At 39.6% G+C, this 26,382-nt stretch overlaps 1 protein-coding gene across 11 annotated transcripts in view; it reads left to right on the top strand.

Moving 5' to 3' along the window:
- AGAP1 (ArfGAP with GTPase domain, ankyrin repeat and PH domain 1) overlaps positions 1–26,382 on the top strand; it is a 375,831-nt gene that overhangs the window by 135,453 nt on the left and 213,996 nt on the right. For all 11 annotated transcript variants that reach the window (XM_083841487.1, XM_083841488.1, XM_083841479.1 and 8 more), the window contains 2 exons: positions 2,503–2,644; positions 6,561–6,695. In XM_083841487.1, the coding sequence (XP_083697613.1) occupies positions 2,503–2,644; positions 6,561–6,695 (277 nt within the window). The remainder of the gene's footprint in view (positions 1–2,502; positions 2,645–6,560; positions 6,696–26,382) is intronic.

A 26,382-nucleotide genomic window follows, 5' to 3' on the forward strand; every position in this document is an offset into this window, starting at 1 on the left:
AAAAAAAAATATTGGGGAATTCAAGTATAATATGAAATTATATTTAAAAGTATAGGCTACCTTCTGTTGAATGCCTAGTCGTTATGATTCCAGTGATCACAAAACTGCATGTTATAGTCTTAAGTTTTCTTCTGAGCTAGAATCTCTAAATTCTTAAAATACAGATCAAGTAGATGCATACATGCACAGTGACAGTCATACTTGTGTATGAATCTGCGTTCCTTATTGCTTCCATGTCTTCCTCCCTGTGCCATTTTAAGACTCAACCTTCCAACTTCCAGTTCACTGTTGAGGTTCTCGGGTTTGCCATGTGGTTTCTGTGTACTGTCACCTCCTTGTCCCATAGAAGGAGTCTCATCAGAAGAAGAAAATTGGGTTTGTGTACCTAACGCTGCTACGCTATTTAAGTGAGGTGAAGCATTTGCTTATTGCTTAAACCTGTGAAGGTTCTGCCAGCCTGGCTGCAGGGCAATGTCCTTGTCTTCAGGCATCCTCTTGGTTTTCCCTCTCTCTACCTGTTCTTAGGTGGGCACTAGCGAGGTTTCTCAGGCGCTGGCCTTGCTTTGCTCAGCTGTTCGGTAGCGGATTAGCAGCAGGAGCTGCGCTGTTGCCAAACAGCTGAGTGGGAGCGGTGCCAGCGGCGGCAGCTTGGGTTTCAGTGCTCCACTGTTGCTCGTTAGCTGCAGGAGGATGAGAGCATGGGGGAAGGTGGCTGGGCAAAGGAGAAGAGAAAGGAGGTAGGGGAAACGGAGACCAAAAGGGACATCCTGGAAGGAAGTCTGGTTCACACATCTGCAGCCATGTGAGGCATGAGCCTAAATGAAGTTCTCTGTTTTGGTCTGTGAATGACTTGGCTGAAGTACATAATGGTTCTGAGGCCTCACAGCTTAGAGAGTATTCACTCATATAAAAAAAAATGATAATACTGCAATTATAAAGGTACACACAGCCATCTAAATATTCGTGTACCTGAAGAATTGGTTTTGCAGAGCTCATTTGAACTAACTGCAAACTAATGATCAGGCACTGTTTTGCCTTTGATCCATGCTAGGTAAATTGGGGGTGTTTAATTACTGCTGTGGCTGAGATTGTTCTTCAGAAAAAGAATGAAAGGCCTAAGGTGTTAGTGCTGTTTTGCTTTTCAGAAGACACATTTCACTTGTAAATTCTCTTTGTTGTGTTGTAGGCATAATTTCAAGTTGCATGTATGATAAATATCTTTAATCTGCTTATTAATTCCCTCAATAAAAAGTTTGTTTCTGGGTTAATGAATATTTATAACAAAAATATGAAGAAAAATGTTCACCTCAATATTCACTTATAATACAGAAAGGGCTGGTTATTGCAGCCTTGAGGCTGTGCTTTTTGCAAAAGTATGCTATATTTTTGTGGGTAATTGGGATAGAATCTCAACCTCCATGAGAAAGAGCTGAACTACTGTCAGCAGAGCAGAAACAAAACTGCAAGAGTTGGTAGGACTGAAGTAAGTGCTTACAAACCTAGACTAGTTATGTAAAACCGCAAAATGTACCAAAATGTTTCTCAAAACAACCTGTTTGCAGCTCTGTATGTTCATGTCCCTAACCTACCTGGCATGTTGTAATAGTAATATAATAACAAGCATGAGTACTGGTGGCTGAAACTTGTTTCCATCGGTCTAAATTTGGGTAGGAATGGAATCACTTAGGGAAAAATAAGGGCAGTGAGGTAAGCTTAACTTCTTTTTTTGATGTGCTGTATACATTTACTGTTATGTTAAATGTGCTTAAACCATGTTGTTTCACTTGTAAGCTAAGTCTTTTTCACTTGCATGGTCACTAAAACAGCACCTTGCCTTGGCCTGTGCGCACTCGTGTCTTTTAGTGGATTACTGATGCCAAGAGAGAAGAGTTTGCTTTCACACTGGAAGCTGAATGAGACATTCAGTACTGTTTGTCCAACTAGAGTTCTAATTATAAACTCACAGACAATTTGAAATTAATGTTTTTGGACGTTGATCGAGATGTGAGAATTATTTTCAATGCTTGGAAAACCACAGCCATATTTGTCCTGGCATTGACAGAAACACCAGCATGCAAGCACATAAAGCACAGGGTGGGGAAAATAACGCACTAAATGGGGCATCCGAATGCTAGGGGTAGGTATTTTTCATTTATAATTCACAAATACAGAAATCTGAGGCTGTGGCATTCTCTTTCTATGAATCAAAATCAGTGTGCACCGATAGTAGCTTACAATATCATATACCAGTGAAGAAGAGAGACAGTTTTGAGTGTGGGGGAAAAACCTTTGCTTTTCCCAGATACTACCTTGCACAGTGATAAATGTTGATTCGTCATTTTATAAATAATACACCCCTTTTTGTAAGACCTGGTTATTGTCACTAACGAAGCTTCTCTGATGTGTATTTCCTATTTCCCCTTATGTCAGATTAGAATGTTTTTCTTGTTTTCCTCTTTATTGCTTTGTGCTCAGTCTGCCTTTTCCATTTTTATTCTGCAGTTTGCCATGTGGGTGGATGCTGTTATATTTGTCTTCAGTTTGGAAGATGAAGTCAGCTTCCAGACCGTTTACCACTACTACAGCCGTATGGCTAACTATCGTAACACTAGTGAAATTCCAATGGTACTAGTGGGAACTCAGGGTAAGTGCAATCTTGACTACAACATTTCCTCAGAGTGTACTTTTGTGGCTGTACAGACTGTTCCAAGCTGGCAGTGCCATGTCGGCAGTGCCATGTCCTGTCCTTCCCTATCAGCAAGGTGATTTCCTAGGTGTCCTCAGCTGGCTTGGTACATTGCAATGATCTTGGCATTGCAAAGACTGTTTTAAAATGGGAGACAAATGTCCACGCAGAGCCCTAGGGATGCTGAAAGAGTGTAGGGTATTAGCAATGATGATTTAGAATGGTTTTCTGTCATGATTTAGAATGGTTGTACTGTGGTACTCAGCCAAAAATGATGATAGATGTGACAGTGCACAAAAGCCATTTTAAATATGTGTAATTTGATCTGGCTTCTTCCATGGCAATCTGAGAATTAGATTTCCAAGGCAGTGTAGTGTCTTCCAAAAGCTAGTAAATAACTTTTTCTCTCATTAGATTTAAAAATAAATATATATTCAATGCTTGCCAGTCATGGTGGCTTTCCTGGCCAGCAGACATGCTAACACTGAATTCAGACAGGTGAATCAGTTGTGTAAGTTGTGAAGAGGGACCAGTTTGCACTACATTAGCAGTCTGAAAGTGGTCAGTGCTGTGGCATTCTTAGGAGGCAGACAGATCAGAGATTGAAAACCTTCCACAAAATGGGAATGCAGCCTTTTGTCATCTGAGACAAAACACCCCAATTGTTTTTTTCCAAAACACATTCTGAAACAGCAGCTGGCTTAAACTGTTAGAGGATGAAATCTAGTCAGGGAAAGTTCTTGGTAATATTTCAGTTTCTTTTGTGTCTGAGCTGTCTGGTTGATGCTCTCTGCCTTGCTTGACCGCAGCATCAGCTTTATGGTGCAGTAGTGTTCTGCACTGCGGGTGTTTGGGCTGGAACAGAGGCAGAAGAGTTGAGGCTTCCCTGTCACGTAGGTGTCCTGGAATGACTCCTACCACATAGGACTTGCTGCATAGATGCCTTACTTTAGAGACCTGCTGTTTTGGAAGTACAGTTTAAGACATGTTTGTGTTTCTTTACATTGAAGCGCTGGTTGCTATATATTGCTAAGTTCCTGTGCGAAGTTAGAGGGAAAGCACAAGTGTCACGAGCTACTCGAGCTACTCTTGTGGATTTGGGTGGTGAGGCCCTGTCCCAGGCTGCCCAGAGAAGCTGTGGATGCCCCATCCCTGGAGGTGTTCAAGGCCAGGTTAGATGAGGCTTTGGCCAACCTGATCTGGTGGGTGGCATCCCTGCCATGGCAGGGGGTTGGAACGAGATGGGCTTTAAGGGCCCTTCCAACCCAAACCATTCTGTGATTTGACTGTGGGCGTCTTAGTGTATGCCATAGATTTTAGTGCTGCTGATGCTTTTGATTGCTCTCTTTGCTTGTGGTTTTTGTGAGTCCTGTGGTCAGAATGATTTGCCTCCAGCCACATGCCTGCAGAGCTGCGACACCAGCCCTGTGCCACAGGAAGCAGGGGGAAGTGTGGGGAGCACAGGAGGAAGAACAGTGACAGGGCCTCAGGGCGGAAACAGATGATAAAAACATGAAAAGGGAAGTAGGTACAACAAAAATCCTAGGATAGCAGAAATTAAGAGCCAAAGCAGAAATGAACTGCTCTGCAGGGCCACGCAGTCCACTTGAAACTTCAGAAAAATGGGAGGGGGAAACACTTCACTGAGGCAGTTTTATGCATTTCTGTCACTTTGGAGTGTGGTCTCATCTCCTTCCAGTTAGTACCAGAAAGGAATTTGTTTTGTAAAGCTCATTTTCTGTTGCAACGTCAATGCAAAGGGAGTTGTTAATATGTGACTAAAGACAGAAATATTGCTAGTTTTTGGAGTAAGCATCAGCAGAAAATAGAGCCTTTTGGCTACAGCGGCTTTCAGACTGTGATGTGTTTTATTACAAAATTTACCTGTTTGACACCCAGCTTGTTAGATACAACCAGTATTCTTGAAGCAATCTGTGAAATGAAAGCTTTCCCCAGACATCAGCACTTGCCCAGTGCTTACAGAGATGTGCTTTCTGCCATCTCCCCTGGGAAGTGAGGGGAAGTGGAGGTGCTCTGCCCTGGAGGCGCACTGCTGCCTGCAGCACTGCCTTTGCTTTGGAAGTTGAACTTCTTGTAGCCATGGTGGTATTTAACAGTTCAATTCTGGTTACATGTTGTCAGCGCCCTCTGCTGCTTAAAAAAAAGAAGTCTGTGGTTAGCTTTCTAAATTAACTGCTCTGTTTTTATTAATCAGATCCTGTGAATGGAGCAGTAACATCAGTGCCTTATCATGCTCAGATCCAAGCCTCAGGTATAGCATTGCAGCAGTCACTGACTTCACGTTTACGATGAAGTGAGGCTGTTTTGTCCTGAAAACAGTTGCTACCATGGAAAACAGCACATTTTAGAAAAACTTTCTGAGCACCTCTAAATGCTGAAATCAATGCCTGTTGTGGTGGCCAGGTGGTAGCTGCAGAGTTTCGTAGATTGGGCTGTACTTTTCTCTCTCCTTGCAGCTTTTTTTGCCAATGCTAATTAACTACTATGATATTCCTGGGAAGGGAAAAAAAATTGCTTTTGAAGATTTGATCATAGTGCTATCACTTTGTAAATAGTCAAACATAACCCTTATAGAGTTCTTTGCTATGATGGAGGGCAGTAGTGAAGAGATTTCTCCTTAGCATGTCTTTTTTTTTTTTTCCTGGAACAATTTTTTTCAGCTCCTACAGTTAAGCCCTAGAAATTGCAGTTAAAAAGCACACCTGAAACGTAGCTCTTGCAGAGAGGTTGAAAGTATTGTCATTTAGCTCTGAAAAATAAATTACTGTTTTATTACTAGCTTTACAGTAAGTGCCCACAATATTTCATCAGTATGTTTAAATCAAGGTTTGAGACTCATTCAAAGCCATTTACGATGAGTTTACTGGATCCAGTCTCGGCTGTGACTTGAAAGTCAGGTCAGCAGCAGAATGTGAATATATGGACAACCCCAGTTCTATGTTAACCTGGTTAGTGACTGCTTAGGCGGAGGTGTGTGTGCTGGGCATGCGCAGGGGTAGGTTTAGACAGGAGGAGTCCTGTGATGGTGGCTCAGCCTAGCTGGCTGCTAGCTCTCAATGGCTAAACAGAGTGCAGAGAGAAATAACCTGCCCACTGGGAAGGAATCGACCGAAAAAAAGAGCATACTTACAGTGAGTTATGCTGAGGAGCTGAGACAAGAACTGGATTTCAGATTTTTAGCAAAGTGTTATTCGCAATTCCATACGGTGGTGTTATTTTTTATCTGCCACCTTGAATTTTATTTCCCCAGCTGTCTTAGTATTTCTTGTTGTGTTTTTGTTCTTTAGAAAATTATATCTTGTACAAATCTAACTCTTTCTGGGTGTTGCAGTAATGCATGGTACCATTTATTCACTGCATTTCATTGTTTCACTACTGGAAGTGTTCTGTTCTTACAAGCATGAAATGTTTCATGCTTCATGCTACAGGTGAATGTTACCTGTGAGCCACTCCTGATATTTATAGGAGGCTTAAAAATCATTTGACATGTTTATAATTATCAGCCACTTGTTTTTTCTAAGTATGCTTTACTTCAGAGCTCATGTTCTCTTTTGTAAGATTATGTATTTTATTTGAGCTGGTGATCCAAATATATTTTAGGGTAACTTAAAACCACTTTGTTTTTCCTAGCTTTTTAGAATGAATCAGTGTGCTGTTGATTTTAAGTATTTTAAGATATAAGTTGATTTTTTTGAAGTATAAAATTTGGAGTTATGTCCTCTTTTTTCTAAAAATTCTAAAAGTCACATGGTTTGTATTTAAATTCATTGTTTGGGTATTGGTAATTCTAAGATGTTGTTTTCAAACTGTGTTTAAATCTGTATGTATATATATTTTACCCCTGTTGCTGTAGATGCTATAAGTTCCAGTAACCCACGCGTCATAGATGATGCCAGAGCAAGGAAGTTATCAAACGATCTCAAGAGATGCACTTACTATGAAACCTGTGCTACGTACGGGCTCAACGTGGAGAGAGTCTTTCAAGATGGTAAAGATTACTTTTTCTTCATCCAGCATATCACGTAGTACTGTAGCTATTTTTTAAATAACCACTGATGTCTGACAGGTCTGGTGCTTTCCCATTTTGCAAGTATTTGTTAATGATTAGGTAAAGAAAATATTTGTTTCTAGGGATTTATTCATTTTTTGTAATACCTTAAGATAATTAGAGACCTTATTATGCTTAACATGGCATGTGCACAGTGTTGTGCTGTCTACCACCCACCACCTTTAGTTTTTGGCATCTTAAGCTACTTTTAGTCCTTATTTTTCTATTTTCCTTTGTGCTTGCTTGCTTTATATTAGTAAAGTTTACTTCGTTTTGATTTGGTGCTTGTGGAGATGCTGAGAGTGTATTTGTGCCAAATAGTTTAAAATTGTCTTCCACGTTTGAGAAATCAGGAATAAACTGAGAAAATTGATAGGAATAGAATAATCATGAAGTAACTTGTGGCATTCATGGAGTGTTTAAAGCTGGCAGTTTTGTGTAGGTGTTTAGAAGTAGTTGGCTGCTGAAGGATGATTTAAAACATGAATAACAGCAGTGTTCTAGTTTGTCTTGTATGAGGTATTAGGGATCATTGTGTACCATCTAAAAAATGAATAACAAAAGTCTTTTTTTGACTATTTCTAACTATTTTGGACAGTTAACCTTTTGGAAGAACTTTTGTGGCTGCAGAAGCCACACAGAACTTAATCTTTGGTACATGAAATGGACTTCGTGCACCCTCTAGTGGAAATTCAGCCATGTGTCTTGGGATTTTGTTGCCTTCTGTTCTAGTGATGGGTGTGTAGTATCTGAATATGACAGTTCTGCGTTTAGAAACCTTAATTACATTGAACTACTGCTCAGAAGTCTTTAGTTCTGTGGGGTTTTGTTTTGTTGTTGTCAGCATTTTGTTGCAAAGACCTGCACTGTTAGTTGTCGTGAGATGGTGTCATATCAGTGTGTATCAGAGTGTAAAGATTTGTGTATCTGCAAAGATGGCTTAAAAAAAAAGCAAAGCATTCTAATTTTCAGATGGAAAACACTGACATATGCTGCACTGTGCTTGATTCCAAATGAGGGTATGCTCAACCAGCCTGTTGGAAGTATCTCAGAAAACTGTTTAAAGCTTTCTTTGTAATTTCCTCAATGTTTTCTATTGAACTAGTTGCAGAAATTACTGTTTTCACTGCCTGCATTTTCTGTATTGAATGAGTTTCAAAGAACCATTTAGGGTTTTTGTTAGTACGTTTATTTTTGAGTGCGAGCTATAGTTAGATTTATAATTATATATTCTAAGTGTTGGTGTACAGTCTACTTTTTTTTTTTTCACCTCAAGGAGCTTTTGAGAGAGAAATCTCTTTGCAGAAAGGTAGTGTGATATACTCATAAGCTTCCAGGAAGCTTATTTATCTCTACTAAATTTCAGGAGTAAGTAGAAAGAATTGACAAATGTGTTCAAGAAATTTCAAATTCCGTTTTACCTACATGGCGGTCAACCAACTACTTAATGTTTACCAACTAATGGAATTAGGAATGCTTCTGTATAAATGTGTTACAGTTGCCAGACACGTCTGGGACCAAATCTAATTCCTGATAATTTTTGCTGTTTTTTTTTCCGGCAAGAAGCAAAGGAGCTTCTTAACCCCATTAAATGAGAGGGTGTGAATGAACAGTACAAGTTGTTAATAGGGAGGAATTGATTAAATGACTCTTGGTCTGTGCAACTCTGGGTTATTCAGGTTGAATGTAGGCTTAAGTTTTTAGTGGTTGATTCAGAGGGATCGTGTGGTCTACAAAACTGCAGACCTTTTGGAAGGCAAGGGATAGAATGACAGAAATCTGAAGAAAGTTTTTAAGTTGTCTTCCCTTTAGAAAAAGGAAACTTGCCAGAATGTGAGAGATCCTTGTCATGTACATCAGCAGGCTGACTTACTGGGAGATAGACTGTGTCATAGGGAGGGCTGTCACTGGGGCACCAACTACAGCCGGGAGTGACCCATGGCTCTGTCACCTTTGCTTTAATGACCATTCACGCCATGAGAGCCTATGACTTAGTGAGAATAACTTTGCCTTTTTATTCAGTAGGAAATACAAGCTAGCATCGTGAAATATACACTAGATTTATGCGCACGCTCTAATTTTATTTCAACTTCTTTGTGTGTTGATAGGTATTAAACAAAGTGTACAGAACAGCATGTACCTCATGTAATTCCGTGAAACTGCCCACGGTGTTGTGTGAGTTGACCTTGCTGGTATGCAGTTACGAAAAGTTTTCAGTTCCTTGTGGTTCTGACTGTGTGCAGCCAGCCTGGTGCCTTGCTGGGGTGTGCTTAGCAACTCATCCTCTCTGAAGCTGGTATTCAACTGGAGCAGCTCTTCCTCCCCTTATCCTAAATTTGTCAGGCCGCCTCTTCAGCAGGGTAGCCAAACACCTGCCTGGTTGCTCGACTTTGACCCCATACCCGTAGTTAACTTTTTTTTTTTTTAAAGTAGGTCTACAGGTAAATTCTCTGCTACAACCCTTGAGGGATGAGCTCTTCCAGGTCACTCAAAAGCAAGCAACTGTCAGCAGTGGTCAGTAACTTCTCTTTGCATTCAGATGCTGGCCAGAATAATTGCAAACACTTGTCCAAGATCAGGAAGCCTAGCCTGACTTAAAACGAAAAGCCACAGTGCTTCTTGATATAGATATTGGCGATGAAAAAGGAGAAGAGATGAGGGAAGGATGGATAGGCTAGCTCTTCACCCAGTAAGACGATGCTGTTGAGCGTTTCTTATTATTTGAGGGAAACCTGAGTCAGTGCTAGCAGCCTTGATAAAATAACTGCATTTTTTCAGCAAACATGAAAGGGGTACAGACCAAGTGTTACATTAAAAATCGTCATTAATACATGAATGCATAAGACAGGTTCTTGCTGTTTTTTCTGCTGAGGAGAAAGTGTTGTTGACCACTTTGTCTCCCACAAATATGACAGTATGCAAGACATGGAGCTACTATTCCTGTGTATTTCTGTGTATTGGAATTGTTTCTAGACTTTGCTTCCAACTGGGTGGATATCCATTCCTGGAATTCAGGTTTAGGATTTAACCATTTGCCATGATGTTCTAGGGTAGCTTGTGCTTGGTATTGAAATGCTCCAAGGTGTCTGCTTTGGTAGTTCTGTAAGGGTGCCTCACTATGTTGTCCAATAGCCTGCTATTTTTGCTGGCTCGTAGCTTTGAAGGACTTCTTTTAAATTTTTAAAATAACGTTGATTGCCATGGGCTTTTTTGTTAAATGTGGATGTCGTAGAGGATGTAGCAGGAGAGGTTGGTTTTCGTTAACTCCTGTTAACTTTAGTGCTCTTGTTTTGTGTGCTATGACTCCTGTTTTCATCTAGTCCAATGCTGCATGTAATGATTTGTGTCAGCTGTGATATACCTGTATAGTTGGTGTTCCAAATGCAACGCTGCTTTTCAGGAAGTCTGAATTGCCAGCGGGGTGGTGTTAAATCTGTAACTGTCTGTAAATTTCCAGTGTCCAAAACCCTGCTACAAGTCCTAGTCCTGATAAGCTTTCCTTAAACATAGCAATTAGTAGTTTTGTTCCAAAAGGTGAAGTTTTACAAGCTTTTCTAAAAAGTTAGTGTTTTTTTTTCCCTTTTATACATTAATATGATGTAGACCTACCTTTCTGCTGAAGAAACTAGAAGTTTCAGTGAAGGGTTTTTTTACTCATACCTTCATTGTACTCAGATTAGAAATCAAATTTCTAATTTTTATCCGTGCAAGCACTGAACTCTGTTAGTGATCATCCGTTATGACTTATGTCTGTTATAACTCAGTTCCTGTTTTTCCCACTGTTGAGTGTTAGAATACTTCAACTTGAATAATTATTATGAAGTTGTTACTTCATTCTTTAGATAAATCCCAATATATTGTTTACAGTTCTTCCTTTTCTTACACTTGATAAGCTCACTGATTGCAGCAAAGTAAGTTCATGCTTTTGTTATATGAATAGTTTAATTTTTGTGTGCAGAAACATATTATGGAAGCTGATGCATAGTTAACGTACTTTTATATGTTTTTATTTGATTGTTCTTTAATGTTGGATGAAGTTGAAAACTAGATTTGTAATCAGAAGTTGTCAGTGAGGTCGTTCATTGTATACACATCTCAAAAGACTAAGGTTTGCTCATTTTCTTATGTCCTAATAATCTACAAATTAAACTGCTTTGATATTGTGATACAGCTTGTAATTTCTGAAGTGTGGTAAGTATTCAGATATGCAACTTGACAATCTGCTGTAAGAGTTTGTATGCTGAAGTGAAGCATGGTTTTGAACACTTTAGAGGGGTGTTTGTAACCCCTCAAGCGTTGTCCCACTTGAGTCTGATCTCTGATGCTGTTTGAAGTTGGATCTGTACAAGCAGGCCCTGAATTTCAGTCTTAAATGAAAAAAAAATATTAATAATTCCAGCTTAATAAGGTGGCAGTTACTCTTGCTATTTGGAACTGGGGATTGCTGGACAGGGGAGTTTGGGTTTTAAAGATAAAATGGGTCTGTTTAGTATTTTGATTTATTTGATCTCGTTTCAGATTTCATTGTTAAGAATTAGAGGGGGTTTCCTGCTTATCAAAATGAATTTTATCAATGACACTGGAAATGATTATTTTAACATTTCTTGTCAGTGCAATATAGTAATGACTGTGTACTGCCCCAGGATGCCTTTTTAATGATTTTAGCCTTCTTGAATTAGCTTGATGTACCATTAATGCATAAGGATTGCTTTTATTTTTGTTCATGATGTATTCATAATTGCACGTCTCTCCCTAGTTTATGTTCATTTTTTTTTGACCCATTTAACTGTGTGCTATGCAATTCTTAAATCACAAAGGAAAAAGAAATGTTCAAATATTTATAAGAGAAACTTTCACCATCAATGTAACTTGTATCGCTGGGTATGGAAAAAAAGGGTTTGAATCTGATTTCAATTCAGTGTTGAGCCTGGTACTGTATCTTAACAGTTAGAGATGAAAGTGGAAAACTGTTATTTTTTTCAGCATTGTGTTTTAATGTGGGGATTCTCTATATTGCTATGGCTTACTACTGTAATGCTGCAAAATGCTGAAAATCTTCTGGTTGGTCATGTTAGTTTTTATAACTCCCGGATTTCTTAATTGGAGGGGATGGTTCTGAAGCCAGTCTTAAGGGCTTGCGGTCTAACCCACTTGCATAGGTAGTAGCAATGTATTTTGGGGAAAAAAAAAAAAAGTGTTTTGTGTCTGTGTTACTTATGAGTCTTACTGGGAAGGGATTTTGTGATTTTGGTGTTTAGAGCTTCATTGTTGAGGTATTGTCAGACGGATTAGATCCCGTGAAGGGGCACTTGATGGAAGTTTTTTGTTGCAAAGTACCTGTCTCAGATACTGAGGATGGCATTGCTGCTGTCATGTCGTAATGAAAAATGAATTTGTTTGGGATGGGGTTTGGTTTTTGGTACTTTGTCATGTGCCCTAAACAAGGGAGAAAGTGAAAATTCGAATCGCCCATTCTGTTGTACATGCAGTAGTATATAGGATATATATATCCTGTATACCTGAGGTATCAAACACAGATTTGGGACACTTTACCTTGTATGGATGGCTGTAACACAAAAATTTTGAATTAACGCCCAAAATAGCAATAAATCCCTGGATATTGGGGCAGGAATTAGCTACTTTATGTCAGTGTGGATGGAGCAGGTCGGTGCTGCCTCACAGTTTGGACCTTTAGCTCAGGTGTTGTGCTGTTGCAGGGTTTTTGCATGTTTTCTTTGCAAATTGAACTAATCTTGTATTAGGGAGTGTGTGTGTATAAATGTTTATTGGATATTTATTTCCAAATCCTTTTTTGAGAACATTTTATTTTCAAAACCAAATAATATTTCCACTGTTTTGTTGAACAACTGTGTCTAAAAGGGATACCTTGAAGTATAAATAGTCCATTACAGGATAGTAGATGACAAATTAATCCTTGTAGGCCTGGATTGCAGGGAATGGCTGTCACTTGTTATCAGTATTAACGAGTCAGTTTTTATAGATGTATTTTCATTAAGAAATGTTAATCAGTCTAATGGGAAGTAAATAGTCTTGCTGCTATCGTGCTGACAGATTTTTAGGAAGAGGCAGTATTCACTCTTGCACTAGATATGGCCCTAAGGGTTCTTCAGTGCCGATGTCAGAGGCTGAAGCTGTGTGCACCCGAAGTGCCACGCGGAGCTCGAGAGCAGGTCCTCTGGCTCCTGTAATTACTCTGATTTCAGCAACGTACAGCTGTGACCTTTCTGTGGAGTGCTTATGGCTGCAGCACGGCATCAGAAGTGACAAGCGGCTCCAATTACTCATTAGTTAGACTTGTCAAAGATGTACTCTATCAGCCTGTTAAAACTTTGATTTTTGTCTCCCATGCTGCAACAATACTGGGAAACAAATCTCTGTTTTATGAGGTCCAGCTATTTTTATTTTCTGAATTTTCTTAAGAAGGAGCAACAAAAGGGACAATTTTTTGTCCTTAGTACTATGGCTTACCCTATAGCAATAAAACCTCTGACCTCATGTTTTAAGAACTCACTGGCATATAAATGAACTTAAAATTAACACCTGCATATAAAATTTTAGTGTAAATAAAACATGGGAAGAGTGAGCTGCTGTTGGTTGATGTGCAGTATTTGAGACTTATATCCAGAACTAGGTTAAACATTTGTGCTCAGTACTTGTGCCTTCTGAGCCGAGTGCCCCTCGCCGTGCTGTGGTTTAACCCAGGGCTCCTCACCTCCTCCTTCCAGGAGCAGTTATTTCCGTAGAGATGCCAGCACCATCGCCTGCTCTAAAGCACCAGGTGATACGGTATCTCTGCAAAAATCTGCAAGGTGTGGTGGTTTTGTGCTGATGGATAGATAAAGTCCTCCACGCTGCTCTCTCACACACCCAATCCTCAAAAGAACGGGGAGAAAATACAGTGGAAACCCTTGTGGTGTGGGATAATGGTGGGGACATCCCTCACCAATTCCCATCGTGGGCACACTGACGCCCTTTGCCACCTGCTGATGGAGCCGGGCGTCTCAGCCCGCACTGTGCAGGGTGGCACCAGCAGCCTCCCCATGCCTCTGGTGCCGGAGGACACAGACTGCCAACAGGGATCGCCTGAAGAGACCGTCCAGGCCCACAGCAGGATGAGCTCCGTGAGGTTCCAGGATCAGCAGTGCTTTCAGAAGCAGAAAGGAGGTGGGGAAGCCTCCAGGGCTGGGCAGGAGGGATCCAAGGAGCCTGCAGGCCTCAGCACCCCCCAGCTGCAGGCGGAGACCCCCAGCACCATGAGCTCTGGCCGCTGGCAGTGCCCAGGGCACAAGGGTACGTGTGCCCGCTGCTCCATCTGTACAGAGCCCTGGGCGTTGCTCCTGAGCACTCCTCCTTGCCTCCAGCCTTGTTCCGTGATCAACAAACTCCATGCGGTGGGCCCCGTGTAGCCGGGGGCCTCTGCTGTGCTGGGTGCTTGGGACAATTAGCGTTGTAGTCTGTTAACGCTGCTCATAAATGGGCCAGAGGGGCTGGTGAACAGCATAACAGCGTGCTCCATCTCTGCAGGACAGGGACACGGTGTTCTGAACCTTATGGCGCACTGAGGTTATCTGAAGGTGCTACAGAAACTTCAGAGCTTCTTCCTGAATTACATATGAAAAGGAATACGAGCATTACATTGACTTGCATTATTTATTTCGATAGGAAGTACACTCTATATCTGAACATTGGAATGTGTTTTCAACATATATTTCCCCTCATTATACTGTTTTCTCATGCTGTGGAATTTTGTATTTGCAATGTTTTAAACTTTGGAATGAAAGGAAGGGGAGTTTGAGGTGAGAGCTGGTGGCCTACAGAAGGTGAGCTCCTGGATGAAAGCTGTATGTTCTTTTGTTTGTTTTTTAAAGAATGTATGTGCTGGGGATTTTATTTCCAAATGTGGACAAGTCACCAAGTTTAGTTTGAGGCTTGACTTTTTTTTTATGTGCTGTTTAAAGAACAGCTGAAGCCTTGTTCTGTCATCACCTTAATTTCTTATATTGAGGAGCGGTATTTATAACTTTGTTATTTCTTTTGAATTTGAATGTCAGTGAAATGTAAGCTTTTGGTGTTCAAACAAGACTTCCAAATTTCAGTTATTCTTCATTCCATGAGGGATAACTGTTTTTAGCATGCCTTCTATGCTTCCTTGTTAAAATCAATAAATAAAGAAAATTTAATCCTGCATGGAAGGAGGTCTTCAGGGTTCAATGGACCAAATGTAATGTGGAGCAGTCCTTTCCAAGACCCTTCTTCACTTGTTCAGGGATGTGCCTCTTCTCGTTAGTTTGTCTTCAGGAACATATGGGAGCTGAACATAGGGGCAGTAATAGTTTATTTGAAAATAAACCACTATGTTGTGTTCTTTCTTTTCCTATTTTGCATTGCTTTGGAAAATATAGCAAATTTTAAATAAGTTATAATATATTTTATAAACTGTATTTACAGACTGTAATCAGCTTTGTATAACTGAATCAAAGAGTCAAAGTACTTAGTGCAGAAAGTCAACAGGAAAAAGTTTGCTACAACTTGTTTTTCAAACTCCATTTCTGCATGCATATTTTATTCTGAACTTGATGTTATTTTAATATTGAACTTTGCCCTTACTCCAGACCGTCCGTAACTCTTATGCACCATCAGTAACTGCGAAGATGTAGTTTGTATGATTCTGGAAAGAGGAATTTCACTTGATCAGTGGTTTTGTAGTGGCTGCTTTTATGTCTGTTTAGATCTCTCTCAAAGCTTACTGACTTCCATATGACCTCTCAGACCCATGCCCACAGGTGGGAGCTTTTCTGTCAGTTCTGATATGATGGTATCATAAATCAGATTTGGCATTGTTATGGGAGGGTCCCACAGTAGTTGGTAGGAGGAAATTTTTCAGTATATCTGAAGTAATTGTCATATAGAAAGCCTTGAAATGATCTGTACAAATTTCTCAACTTCCTGCAGAGAATAGCAAAAGAGTGAAGAAGTCTTCATTCTTGAAACAGTTAGCACTGCAGACTGGGTTGGACTGGAAAAGACAGATATTGGTGTGAGTTGGGTAAGAAAATACTGGAACCCCCCTTTTTCTATGGATTTATAATTCCTGATTGACTGAAATTCATGTTTTTTTTTTTATGAATTATAGTTTAAGCTTTTTTTTCCTGATTTCTTGGGGATGTAAAGGTCACTTCTGTGCATATTGTGTGTCTCTTGCTTAGCAGTTACCTGATGTAACAGCTACTGTTGGGACCTTCACATGTCCTTTGCCTGGTGGCATAGTTTCGTGAAAGTTGCAGGGACTTTGAGGCTCTTAGTGCTCCATCAGATTTCTTCAAGTCTGCCCTTGAATTCAAAAGTGAGTGGAGGAGAGAGAAGGATCTTCCAATGACACAACTGCATCCATTTTTCTTATTCTTGGAATTGAACAGTGGGATCAGGAGGTGTAGTTCTGCGTATGTCACTTAAGAAGCGACGTATGTACAGAGGAGTTGAATGCTGTAGTGCTAATAAAGTTCCAGAGAGGTTCAGTTTTTAGCTACAGTGGGTGTGTCATTCACTAGGCTATATGTAGAAAACAGTCTCTTAAGAACTTCTTGTGTGCCTAATTTTATAGGGTTAGTTTTACAGCATTTTCTTTATTAATTTGAAGTATATGCAGTAGGCATGTTACTTGAAACCTCGAACACATGGTGATGAGATAGTTATGCAGTAGGTGACAGCTGCTGTGTTTTCTGAGGAGTAGGATAAACGAAGGACCTAGTTCATCCATGATAATCCTTCACTGAATGGAAACAATGCTGATATATTTCATTAAAATATGAAAGAATATGGTTTCTATTACTGAAGATTCAGGATTGGTCCATTAGGTTTATGTACTTGGATGCAAATGTGAAAAGAAATTCTGGGGAAGGAAGCACGATGGTTGGTTGGTGGTCAGTCGCTTTTTATTGGCAATGGACCTGAGCATGAGAGGCATAAGCAGCACGTTTTATAGGTTCATGTACGTTTTGAGTTACAAAATGTCCTAAGCAGGTTCATTAAGTGTCTTGCAAACAGATAAAGGTTGTTTTCCATTAACACCAAAAACTGATGTGAATGCAAGCTCTAGAAGAGGGAGAAAGCTAGAAAGTTCCTGATGAATTATCTCTGCATTTGCTACAGCCAAATATTTCAGACTTCAGTATTTTGGTTTTGTGTGTTGTCTCTCCTTTGCTTATGCAGTCAGTGCAATGAATAAATGGGGATTTCTGTTATTGTCCCAATGTATTAACTTGTCCTCCATCAAGCTTTTAAAAATTACTTTTGAATGTGTATGTGTCAGTAATGTCAATACTTGAGCCATAGATTAAATTTTAGCTCAGTGCGATGTGGATGTTTGCGCTAATCTGAAGGCATGTGGTGGTTCTTTCTGCAGAGCTGTAGGTTGTGTCAGTTCTGTAAATGTACCTGAAGAAATGACAGCGTCTGCTCTCACTTTTTAATATCAAGTATCACTTCTAATCTGGTAGCAATCAACTAGTGCTTTTTTAAAATGCAGGGTATTGTAGCTATAAGCCTCTCTGAGTGCATTGCACTTTTAGTATAATGCTGAAACACGCTTACAGGTTTTTTGCTTGTATTTTCACTTCTAATCTGTTTCTGCTTTGCTGGTTTACAGCCTGCATTAGACATTTGTGTTGCTGTTGTGTTTAGTACCTGGGGAAAATAAAACTGCTGCTAAATTGTCTTGCATCCTGCAGAGCCTTATTCCCAATAGAGGAGAAAAAAGGGAAACCAACAAAAATAAGACAGGTGTCCTTTCAGGTTGTCAGAGGTTGAATTATGAAAAACATCCGTCTGTTAAACTTTCTTGTGCTGTGTTCCTGGTGGACCTGGTGGCAGAAGTTGAACAGAGCAATGGTGATTACGGTCATTCTGCTTGAGCAAAGTGACCTGAAAAGCAAACAGGTGGGTCGCGCAGCTGTGCTTTGAATACCAGTGACCGCACCGCCACTAAAGGCACAGTCACAGAGCATGTGTCCAGCCACAAGGATAAAAACCTTTTGGTAACGCCCGTTAGCTCAGTGATTCGTTAGCCCATGCTAATGCTGCTGTAATGGAGGACAGCAGAGCTGACTACGAGGTTGGGAAGGGCCAAAGAAGGGCTTCACTTGAGCTTCTGGAAGCAGCTGTTTGTGTGCTCTTTCTCAAAGCTGCAGCCTTTTTCTTAGTCACATCCTTCTGATTTCGAAGAGGCCTGTCTAAACTGCAACTCATTTGCTGCGTGTTGGGGGTATAGCCTGCCCTGCTAGTAGCCCCTGCTGTTCTTACTATATACTGGTATGCTCTATGTTATGATGCCATCAATTAATCTGTTTTTCTTGATTTTGAAAAATATTTTTAAATTAGATTTTTATTGACAAATCTTAAGACAACGTGTAAAGGCCTCATCTGCTGTCTTACAACATGTATTCCTTACAGCTTGCCCAACAACTTCTGAAATACAGAGGGCAGCGTGAAACTTCTAAAATCAGATCTCTTTAATTATTGCCAATGTGCTGTCCCTCGGTCGTTGGTCTTAAGTCTGATGTAGATTTAGCTTTGGATTCGTTAGCACAGAGTGACTTTGCAGGCATAGTACTGATGAAAGAAAAGATAAGACCTGCCCTGCAATGTGTCTTGTCTCAAGACAAATGCAGGGAAAAATACCTCCCCCCTGCCCCTTGCTCTAAAACTGACTTTGAGAACAACACCGGCCTGCTCAGAGCATCACCAGAGCCTTACAGGACACCTGGAAACAAAATCTCTTCTTTGCTGGCAGAAAGTGCCTGCTTCCAGAATAAAGGCAGCAGGCAATGCCAGGCCTGGGGAGTCTCCTGAAGAACACACCGCTTTCCCTTGAGCAGCAGCCATGGCACGCTCCACTTCTGGTGTATCAGGCCTTGGGACTCCTGGCCATCTTTTGAGTTTCCCAATTATTATTATTGCTCTGATGTATTTGTTACTTGTAGCATACAGCATACTGAAGCTGTTTGATCTGAGTTGTAAAACAAGCAAAAAGCTCTGCCAAATTACTGGTATTACATTAATATGATTCTTAGGTTCCATAATTTCTATCTTTTCCTGGGTGTATTTGTAGTGTATTTAGTAATGTGTTGAAGTGAATAGCATTCTTTTCCTCTTATGATAAAGGGATGGTTTTGTCTGAGCTATCAAACACTTCCAACTTGTGTAATAAACATCATCCTTTTGTAATGTTTTCTGTTGTGTAACAAACACGTTTTAAACTTCAAAGTTTATTATTAGCATAGATTGTTCTTCTAAAGCGATTTCTGAAATGCATTGCAAATCATTCCCTTTCAACTAATCCGTATGCATATGCAAATCCTATTGAGGCCGTTTGCTTCTGTGGGATTAGCACACGTGTATTCAGAATGCAAAAGCCTGAAAGAAGGGATGGAGGTGGCGCATGTGGAGTGAGCCAGAATGGTTGTGGGCATCGCTCCTTCTGAATTCCTTCCTATGCCAGGAAGCTTCAGCACTGCTGCCGAATTGTTAAAGCCACGTCTTTTTTCCCCATTCTGCATAAAAACAGAGAATCCTCAATCTGCTTGCCTATAAATTTAACTTGGAAATTAGCTTTTGATTTGATGAGGCTGCTTGCAGTGCTAGGTCCCTGGTGTTGCAGGAGGAAACTTGTGGTTGTTAAAGGTGGAATTCCCCCTTAAGAATCAAAAGAAAAACAAAACACAACTCTTGTGATGTAACTTCTGTCGGCATTAAATGTGCAGTGTTATATCTGTAAGCTACTTGTTTTATTTCTGTTTTTAATTAAGATGGCATTAGTCCGTGTGCTGAGCAGTCTTACACAGTGAGCTGCTTAACGAGCAGCGTTATTTGCTGCCGCACACTGAGACTGCAGGTGGATGGTCAGGCCCACCAAGCCAGGGGTATTTCAGGATATAAACTTCAGCAGGATGCGGGATTGTGCTAGGATATCTGTAGCCACCTGGACATCCCACATCCCTTGCAAGTTTGTTGTCCTGTTCTGTAGTGACACCTGGATTCTTGTGATATCGCAATATTAAAGGTGTGTTTCGTAAATGAACGTTTTTCACTTCTATCAAGATGTTTTGTGTCTTTCCCTTAGTTATTTCTTGGGTTGTCATTCAGACTTCTCATAGGATGCGTGGTAAAAATTTTCCAAGAGTGTGTGAGAGTGCCCAAAGGAGCACAGCCAGACTCTGTTCATTGTAGGATCTAGTTAGTACTCAGTGAAAAATGGGAAACACAGCTTAGTATTGTAATGGATAACTCGGAGGTAAGTCTGTAGAATACAGGGGTACTTTTTGAAGAGTGTCCTTTCAGGTATTTTGGTATTTCATTTATTTTGTGTTTCTTGCAACTGTACCAACGCAGGCTCTGTTTTGTTTCAAAAAGTGCTATACTTTTTGTCCAAACTGCCTTACTCAATGCTGACAACTAGTTTGTGTGATGTGCTTTTTTTTTTGCCACAACCTGTGCTTGGCGTTGTAGAAGTGTCCCACCAGTGAGACGGCTTCCTCTGCTGTTAGGCTTGAAAAGGCAGCAGATATGTAAGGAAGAGATGGGTATAATTTCAAATGTGGTACAAAAAGACTAATGTGGAAACAAAAGCTTTTTCTTGCCTATTTAAATTGCATTGGGTATGAGATGCTGATGGGTGCCTGGGGTGGAGGGGAGAGGGGTTTCCGTATGCTTACCTTGTCAGCACATCTGCCTTCGTTATCTGCTGGTGATTGGTAACCGATGTGAAGTAGCCATGCTGTGCTCCTTTGGCCCTTAGCTTGCAGGTCCTTGCTTTTCTTTGGTGTGGGGTTTTTTTTGTGTGTGTGTATGTTAACTTATAGCTGTTGAGTGAAAGTTTTCTTGAGCTTTTAAAGCCTTGAATTGACTTTTTAAGAAATTTTATGCAGATAAAGAGAAGGCAGGTTTTCTGAGCATGCTTTAGTCATGTGTCACGTGCATTGTCCTTGCATCATCCCAGTTATTTGTAGGCTTCTCACCAAGGTAAATTTACGTTGTGCCCTACACACGTGCATGACTGAAGCCTTCATATCCAGTAGAGCCTCTCCTGAGGAAGACGACAGATCTGAGATGTGAGCTTCTGCCGGCTGGTGTGGTGTGGGCCATGAGGGAGGTAGTGCACATCGTGGAGCAGAGTCCTGGTAATCACCGGGGAGAGTTCTAGTCACTTTGTCATGGGCTCAGGACGGAAGGAGAAATCATTGTAAAGCTGATACACTGCTACAAAAGCCAACAGAATTTTGCTAATAAATGTGTGAATGCTCATTCTTTGCAGTGTCAGTATAGCAGACCCCAAGATTTCTGGGCTCCTGAGGTGCTGCTTTGTTCGGTACTTTCTGGGCTGCCTTGCTATGTGCATGCCCTTTGAAAAGGCTGAAAATGGTTTTCAGCATCACAAAAACCATTCTGAATTCAGAGCTTAAAAAAACCAACCAACTACCAAACCCCTTGCCTATCTGCAGTTAATGAAGGAACATTATTGGCAGATGCTGAAGAAATATTTTTTTCCATAGAAAATTGGATTTTGTGCATAAAACTTGTTAATATCAGTAAAGACAGGTCATTACTGGTTTCAAGTCATATATACAAGCTTCAAGAGACGTAGCATGCTAGTGATGCTTCTCTTGCTGATACTTTTGTATATATAAGAAAAATAATGATAATTGAGGAGTAAATCAGCTTCAGTTCAGCATATATACAATTGACTTGCTCTCATCATTTATGCCTCTTCTGATGACTGGTATGGTTGCTTGTGTCTTAGGCATCATAATTTACAGTCTTACGGAAAGGTATATTTATATTTGAGCTGTGCAATAGTGTAACTAATGAGAAATATAGGAAATTTATAGCACTTGGTGATAGATTGGATAAGTATCTAGATGTTAATTGAAATCTGAGGACTCCCAGCTGTCTTTCAGTTTAAAAAATAATAAAAAAAAATCTTCTTGGACAACTAAAACCATTTGCTTTGTAGTATTTTGAAAGTACTTTTCATGGTCATGGAAAACATGGTTGTAACAGAGAGGTGGGAGGCTGGTAGCTTTGTCTTTTGGTTTAATAATTTTCTAGTGCTTAGATAACAGTTGTGCAGCTGCCTGTAGGAACTGATTTGTACGTACAGGAGCATCCATTTCGTTCCTAATTTTACAATATGAGTATGAATTCAGCTGTCATTTCCCAAAACGTGTCTCCTAGAGGATGGTGCATTTTGGCTGCAATTCAGTACGGGGACATGGCTGTAGTCAGTGTTTCAGGCGCATCGTCCCCCTCTCCAGTTAGCAGAGGGACGCACAGCTCTGGCTGTTGTGCGGAGAATCGCCTGGATAAATCCTTCCCATTTCTCTCTCTATTAATAATGCCGTTGAACTGGTCATCTCTAAAGAGATTGCGTAGCTGTCTTCTGTGCTGTCATTTTGTAAATGTACCATTCGTGCTGAAGCTTAGTCTTGTGAAAATGTCTAAATTTTCCCATTAAGTGCTTAGAAAGTAATAAAACTGAAGTCATTAGCCTTCACTCGTCATATCTGTATCAAGAGAAATATTCTTCGGTGCAATAAATCTGATCAAGTGTTCGACATTTATATCATTCAAATTCATTCTCTGGAAATGGACCTTTGAAGGTAAATTGCATTAAGTAGGGCAGTTTAAATTTTTAATACAACCTTATTGTAACTGTTAGCAAATGATTAAAGTGCGAAGGTGGGGGGGCTTATATGTTTTGTGAGATTTATGTAAAAAGCTCTGATGCTTCTGCTCTGGAGTACAGATTTTGACAATTGCTTGTACATAAATGCCACAAAAACAAGCGAAGAATTTAGCCTTTAGTATAGAATAAATGACTTTTTATCTAGTTTTGGACTTATTGAGATCATTTTGATATGGGATTATTTCACCTGAGAGTTCATCAACAGTCTTAGGAACAATAAGATTAACCCTTAAACCAGCAAATTTAAGGCAAAAGGTACTATTTTTTAATAGGAATTAGTGTGTCTAAGAGATAGATTTTGAGGCATGTTATTTGGGCTGTTTTGAGAAGTTTTTTTCTTTAAAGTACAAGAATATTGTGCTATTTCTGGATATTAATGGTGAATGACGTACTTGTGCTTCAGAAGACGTGATGCAAGTGCTGGTGCACATCTTCTTGGATGCTGGTGCAGTTGTATTCACTTGTTTGTGTATGTTATTATATTACAACTCCGTTTTACATGGGAGATTTTCATTTGGCTGTAGTTGCATCAGTACTGTAGTAATGAAGTTTGAATGTCGTAAGAGTCCCTCAGATTTTTATTCTGAAAAATTCTGTTAGTGAGGGTTAACAAATGTGTGGTATAATCTATTGTTCTAAAAGCCATCAAGCTTACTTCATTTTAAGATGTTACACATTTTGAAAACAGCGAGTTGTTGATCTTTAAGACAGCAAGCTGGAAATACCCTGCATGAGAGATGATACCTATTTTTTTTTCTTTTTCCTTCTGAGAATATTCACATCTCAAGGAAGAAATTCCATATTCAAAGTGAGGGAAATAATCTTTGTGCAAATTTGTGTGGAAATAAAGTGGCTTGGGGATGTAGGGTCTTGTTGCTGATGTTTCCATAATTTTAGAACCGACGAATGCCATGGGAACATGAAATCTTTGATGTACCCCAGAAGCTGGGTTGAAACGGAAAGTTAAAGTTGTTTGGTTTTTGTTGCTGTCTTAGGTTTGTTTATTTGTTTGTTTTGTGGTTGTCTGACATGCCCGGATACTTCTAATTAAAGCATGGATCACTCCCCTACTTGTGAATAATCATTTTTGTGGTATTCAGTCTGCCGTATGAATGGAGATTGTGTCTACCAGAAGTGCCAGGAGGGCAGGGGAAGGCAGAAATAGCCTGCAATGAATTTTGACAAGTCACTATAGAACTGAAATGTTCCATCAGTTCTATGGTTTTATTCATCAAGACGCCATTTAGAATAATATCATCATCCTTGCATCACAAAGTGACGGGTAAAGCTTGCTATGGTTGGAAAAAGGGATAAAAATAACAATTTTAGGAGACAAAATGCTGGTTTTGATTAAATATATGCATTACTATTTCTCTGCATGTGTGAAGTTTGATATTAAAAGCATAAGGAACCAACAGAGAACCAAGTTCTTCATGACAGAGCCACCTCTATGGGTTATTTCATCTAGATACTTGTTGAAAATTAATTTTGAAGAGCATAAGGAAGTTTCAACAGAATGCCAATGCAACGTCTTAAGTCTTTGTTGGTTAACTAGATAATACCCAAATGTAACAGGCTCGTCTTGCTTATGAACAAGCTGGCTTTATGACCGCTGTGATCCTTCACACTTTGTGAACGGAAATGATGCATCTGCAAACTGCATTTTCCACTCCTCCATGCTTGGTACGCAGCCCTTGTTTTGGGACCATACAGCTCTGTGAGCACGAGGCGTGCGTGCACCTTTGGATTCACAGGCTTCCTCTTTTTAGGAAACTATTTCAAATCATTTTGGTAGTTTAAAAAAAAATCATTGATTATTCTAATGACAGGCCTTTGGTTTTGGTAGCAATGAAAACCTTTTCACAGGTCAAGGAATAATACTCTCTGAAATGAGGCACAAGTTAAGTTGAATTTATTTGATATAGTAAATATGAACAGGTTTATTTACTTCTATAAGTGATAGACATATCTCAGTCTTCCTAATGAAATCCAGAGCTTTCTGTCATTTTATGTCCTTGGCTGTGTGCTGTTAGTGACCTTATTGGATGTGTATTAATCTTTGGCGAGTACAAAGGTTCATCTGTTAAAGCTATAGTTTAATAGCGCGCCACAAGAAATAAGCTTTTCATGAAGCAAAAGGTAAATACGAAATTTTGTCATGTGCCAAAACTCGTAAGCACAGTATCGTTGTATATTATTATATTCTGTGATTCAAAAACCAAATATTTATGGATATTTAATGAAACCTTAATTTGACATCGTTGTATTCCAATATGCTGTTTTCTAAGTTGTTTCCTTATTCTTGTGTTCTAACATTTCTTAAACTTTTCTTTAAAATTGTAACTCTGAGTGGAAATAACAGGATTTATGACTTGGTCCCATTGTAATGGATAAACAGAGCTTCATGATTTACAGATTAGGTAAATCCATGTGCAAAATTCTTAACCCAGAAGTCTGGCAGTGTTTGCCTTAATAAATCCTGAAGCCATATGCTTTTACTGGCAACACAGTTTGTGTATTGAGGCAAACTTAAGTTTATTTTTTTGATTTCTTCAGATGCCAGATGCTTTCCAGATTGTCTACCAGATTTATTGGCATATTTGCTTACCTTATCTTGGGAGACAGCGATCTGCATCAAATTTATGAATAAGTGATATGCAGCGATAATCATAGTTACATATGTAAATAAAAATTACATGTATATTGCCATTGATTAGAGATATTTAATTCTAAGACTTATTTATAACTGTATTTTTATACCAGGTAAAACAAGAACAGAGCCAGAGCTAGAACATGAATTTCAATGATAGCATCAAACAAAAAAATCAAAGTAGCATTAAAGTGCAGTGTTACATTTATTTGAAGGGGAATTCTATTATAATTTTCTAGAAAAAATAACATTAGCCCATTGTAGCTGAAAATGTTTAACGGTGTTGAACATAAAATGGTGTTTTGTGGTATAAAATTCATTAGGTCATACATGTGTGTTCTATTCACTTAACTCATGACATAGCTGTGTAGTTCTTGGGAACTATTTGGATGTGTGTAGGTAGAAAAAAATATTTTGGTAGGGTGAAAGAATCTGGTTTTAGTGATAAGATGCAACTTCAAGATCTTTTGAGGAGCCAGTCTAATATGTGTAGTAAAACTATCAACTTCTCTTTGTAATTTCTTATTCTAAATCCATCCTTCACACCTCAAGGTTGCACGTGGAACTCTGTACGATGCTGGGGCTTTGCCACTGAACTATTCCAGCAGTTCAAATTACTGTGACTGAAATTTCTTAGTAAATGCTAAGTTCTAACCCCAGTGCTTTATCTTGTGGGTGTACTTACCTGGCTAGTTCCAAACCCAAATCTCCATTTAAACAAACAAAATCACCTCCACCACCAAAAGAACAAGCGACTTCTGCGGTGTAGTGATATTGGAAATGTAGTTATATGAGCAAAAGTGTATTGTTATGGGCAAAGTTATATTAGCAGGATAACCTAAACATGAAAAATAATTTGGTCAGTGTAACTCTGTTCAAGGTATTAATTTAGATGTACTCGTATCAGCCCGGGGTCTTGTCACATATGGGTGAGCACAACACTTTTGGCAGAATCCTTCATGGTGCACTTACTCAACATTAATATTTTCAAAGGTGAAGCATTGCAGAGTGTTTGTACACGTGCTTAATTTGAGAATCTCATTTTGAATGGTTCTTCCTATTGCCCTTAGAAATTTTTATAATTGTTATGTCCAATGACTGTGCATAGCTTGAAGTGTTTCAGCCATCACGCATTACAAGTGGACTGATACAGATAAGCGAAGTATATAGCACTAGTTGTCTTGTATCCTGCTGACATTGTTCATGTTTCACAGAAG

Source organism: Anser anser (genome assembly GCF_964211835.1).
Source record: "Anser anser genome assembly, chromosome: 6".
Classification (NCBI taxonomy): domain Eukaryota; kingdom Metazoa; phylum Chordata; class Aves; order Anseriformes; family Anatidae; genus Anser; species Anser anser.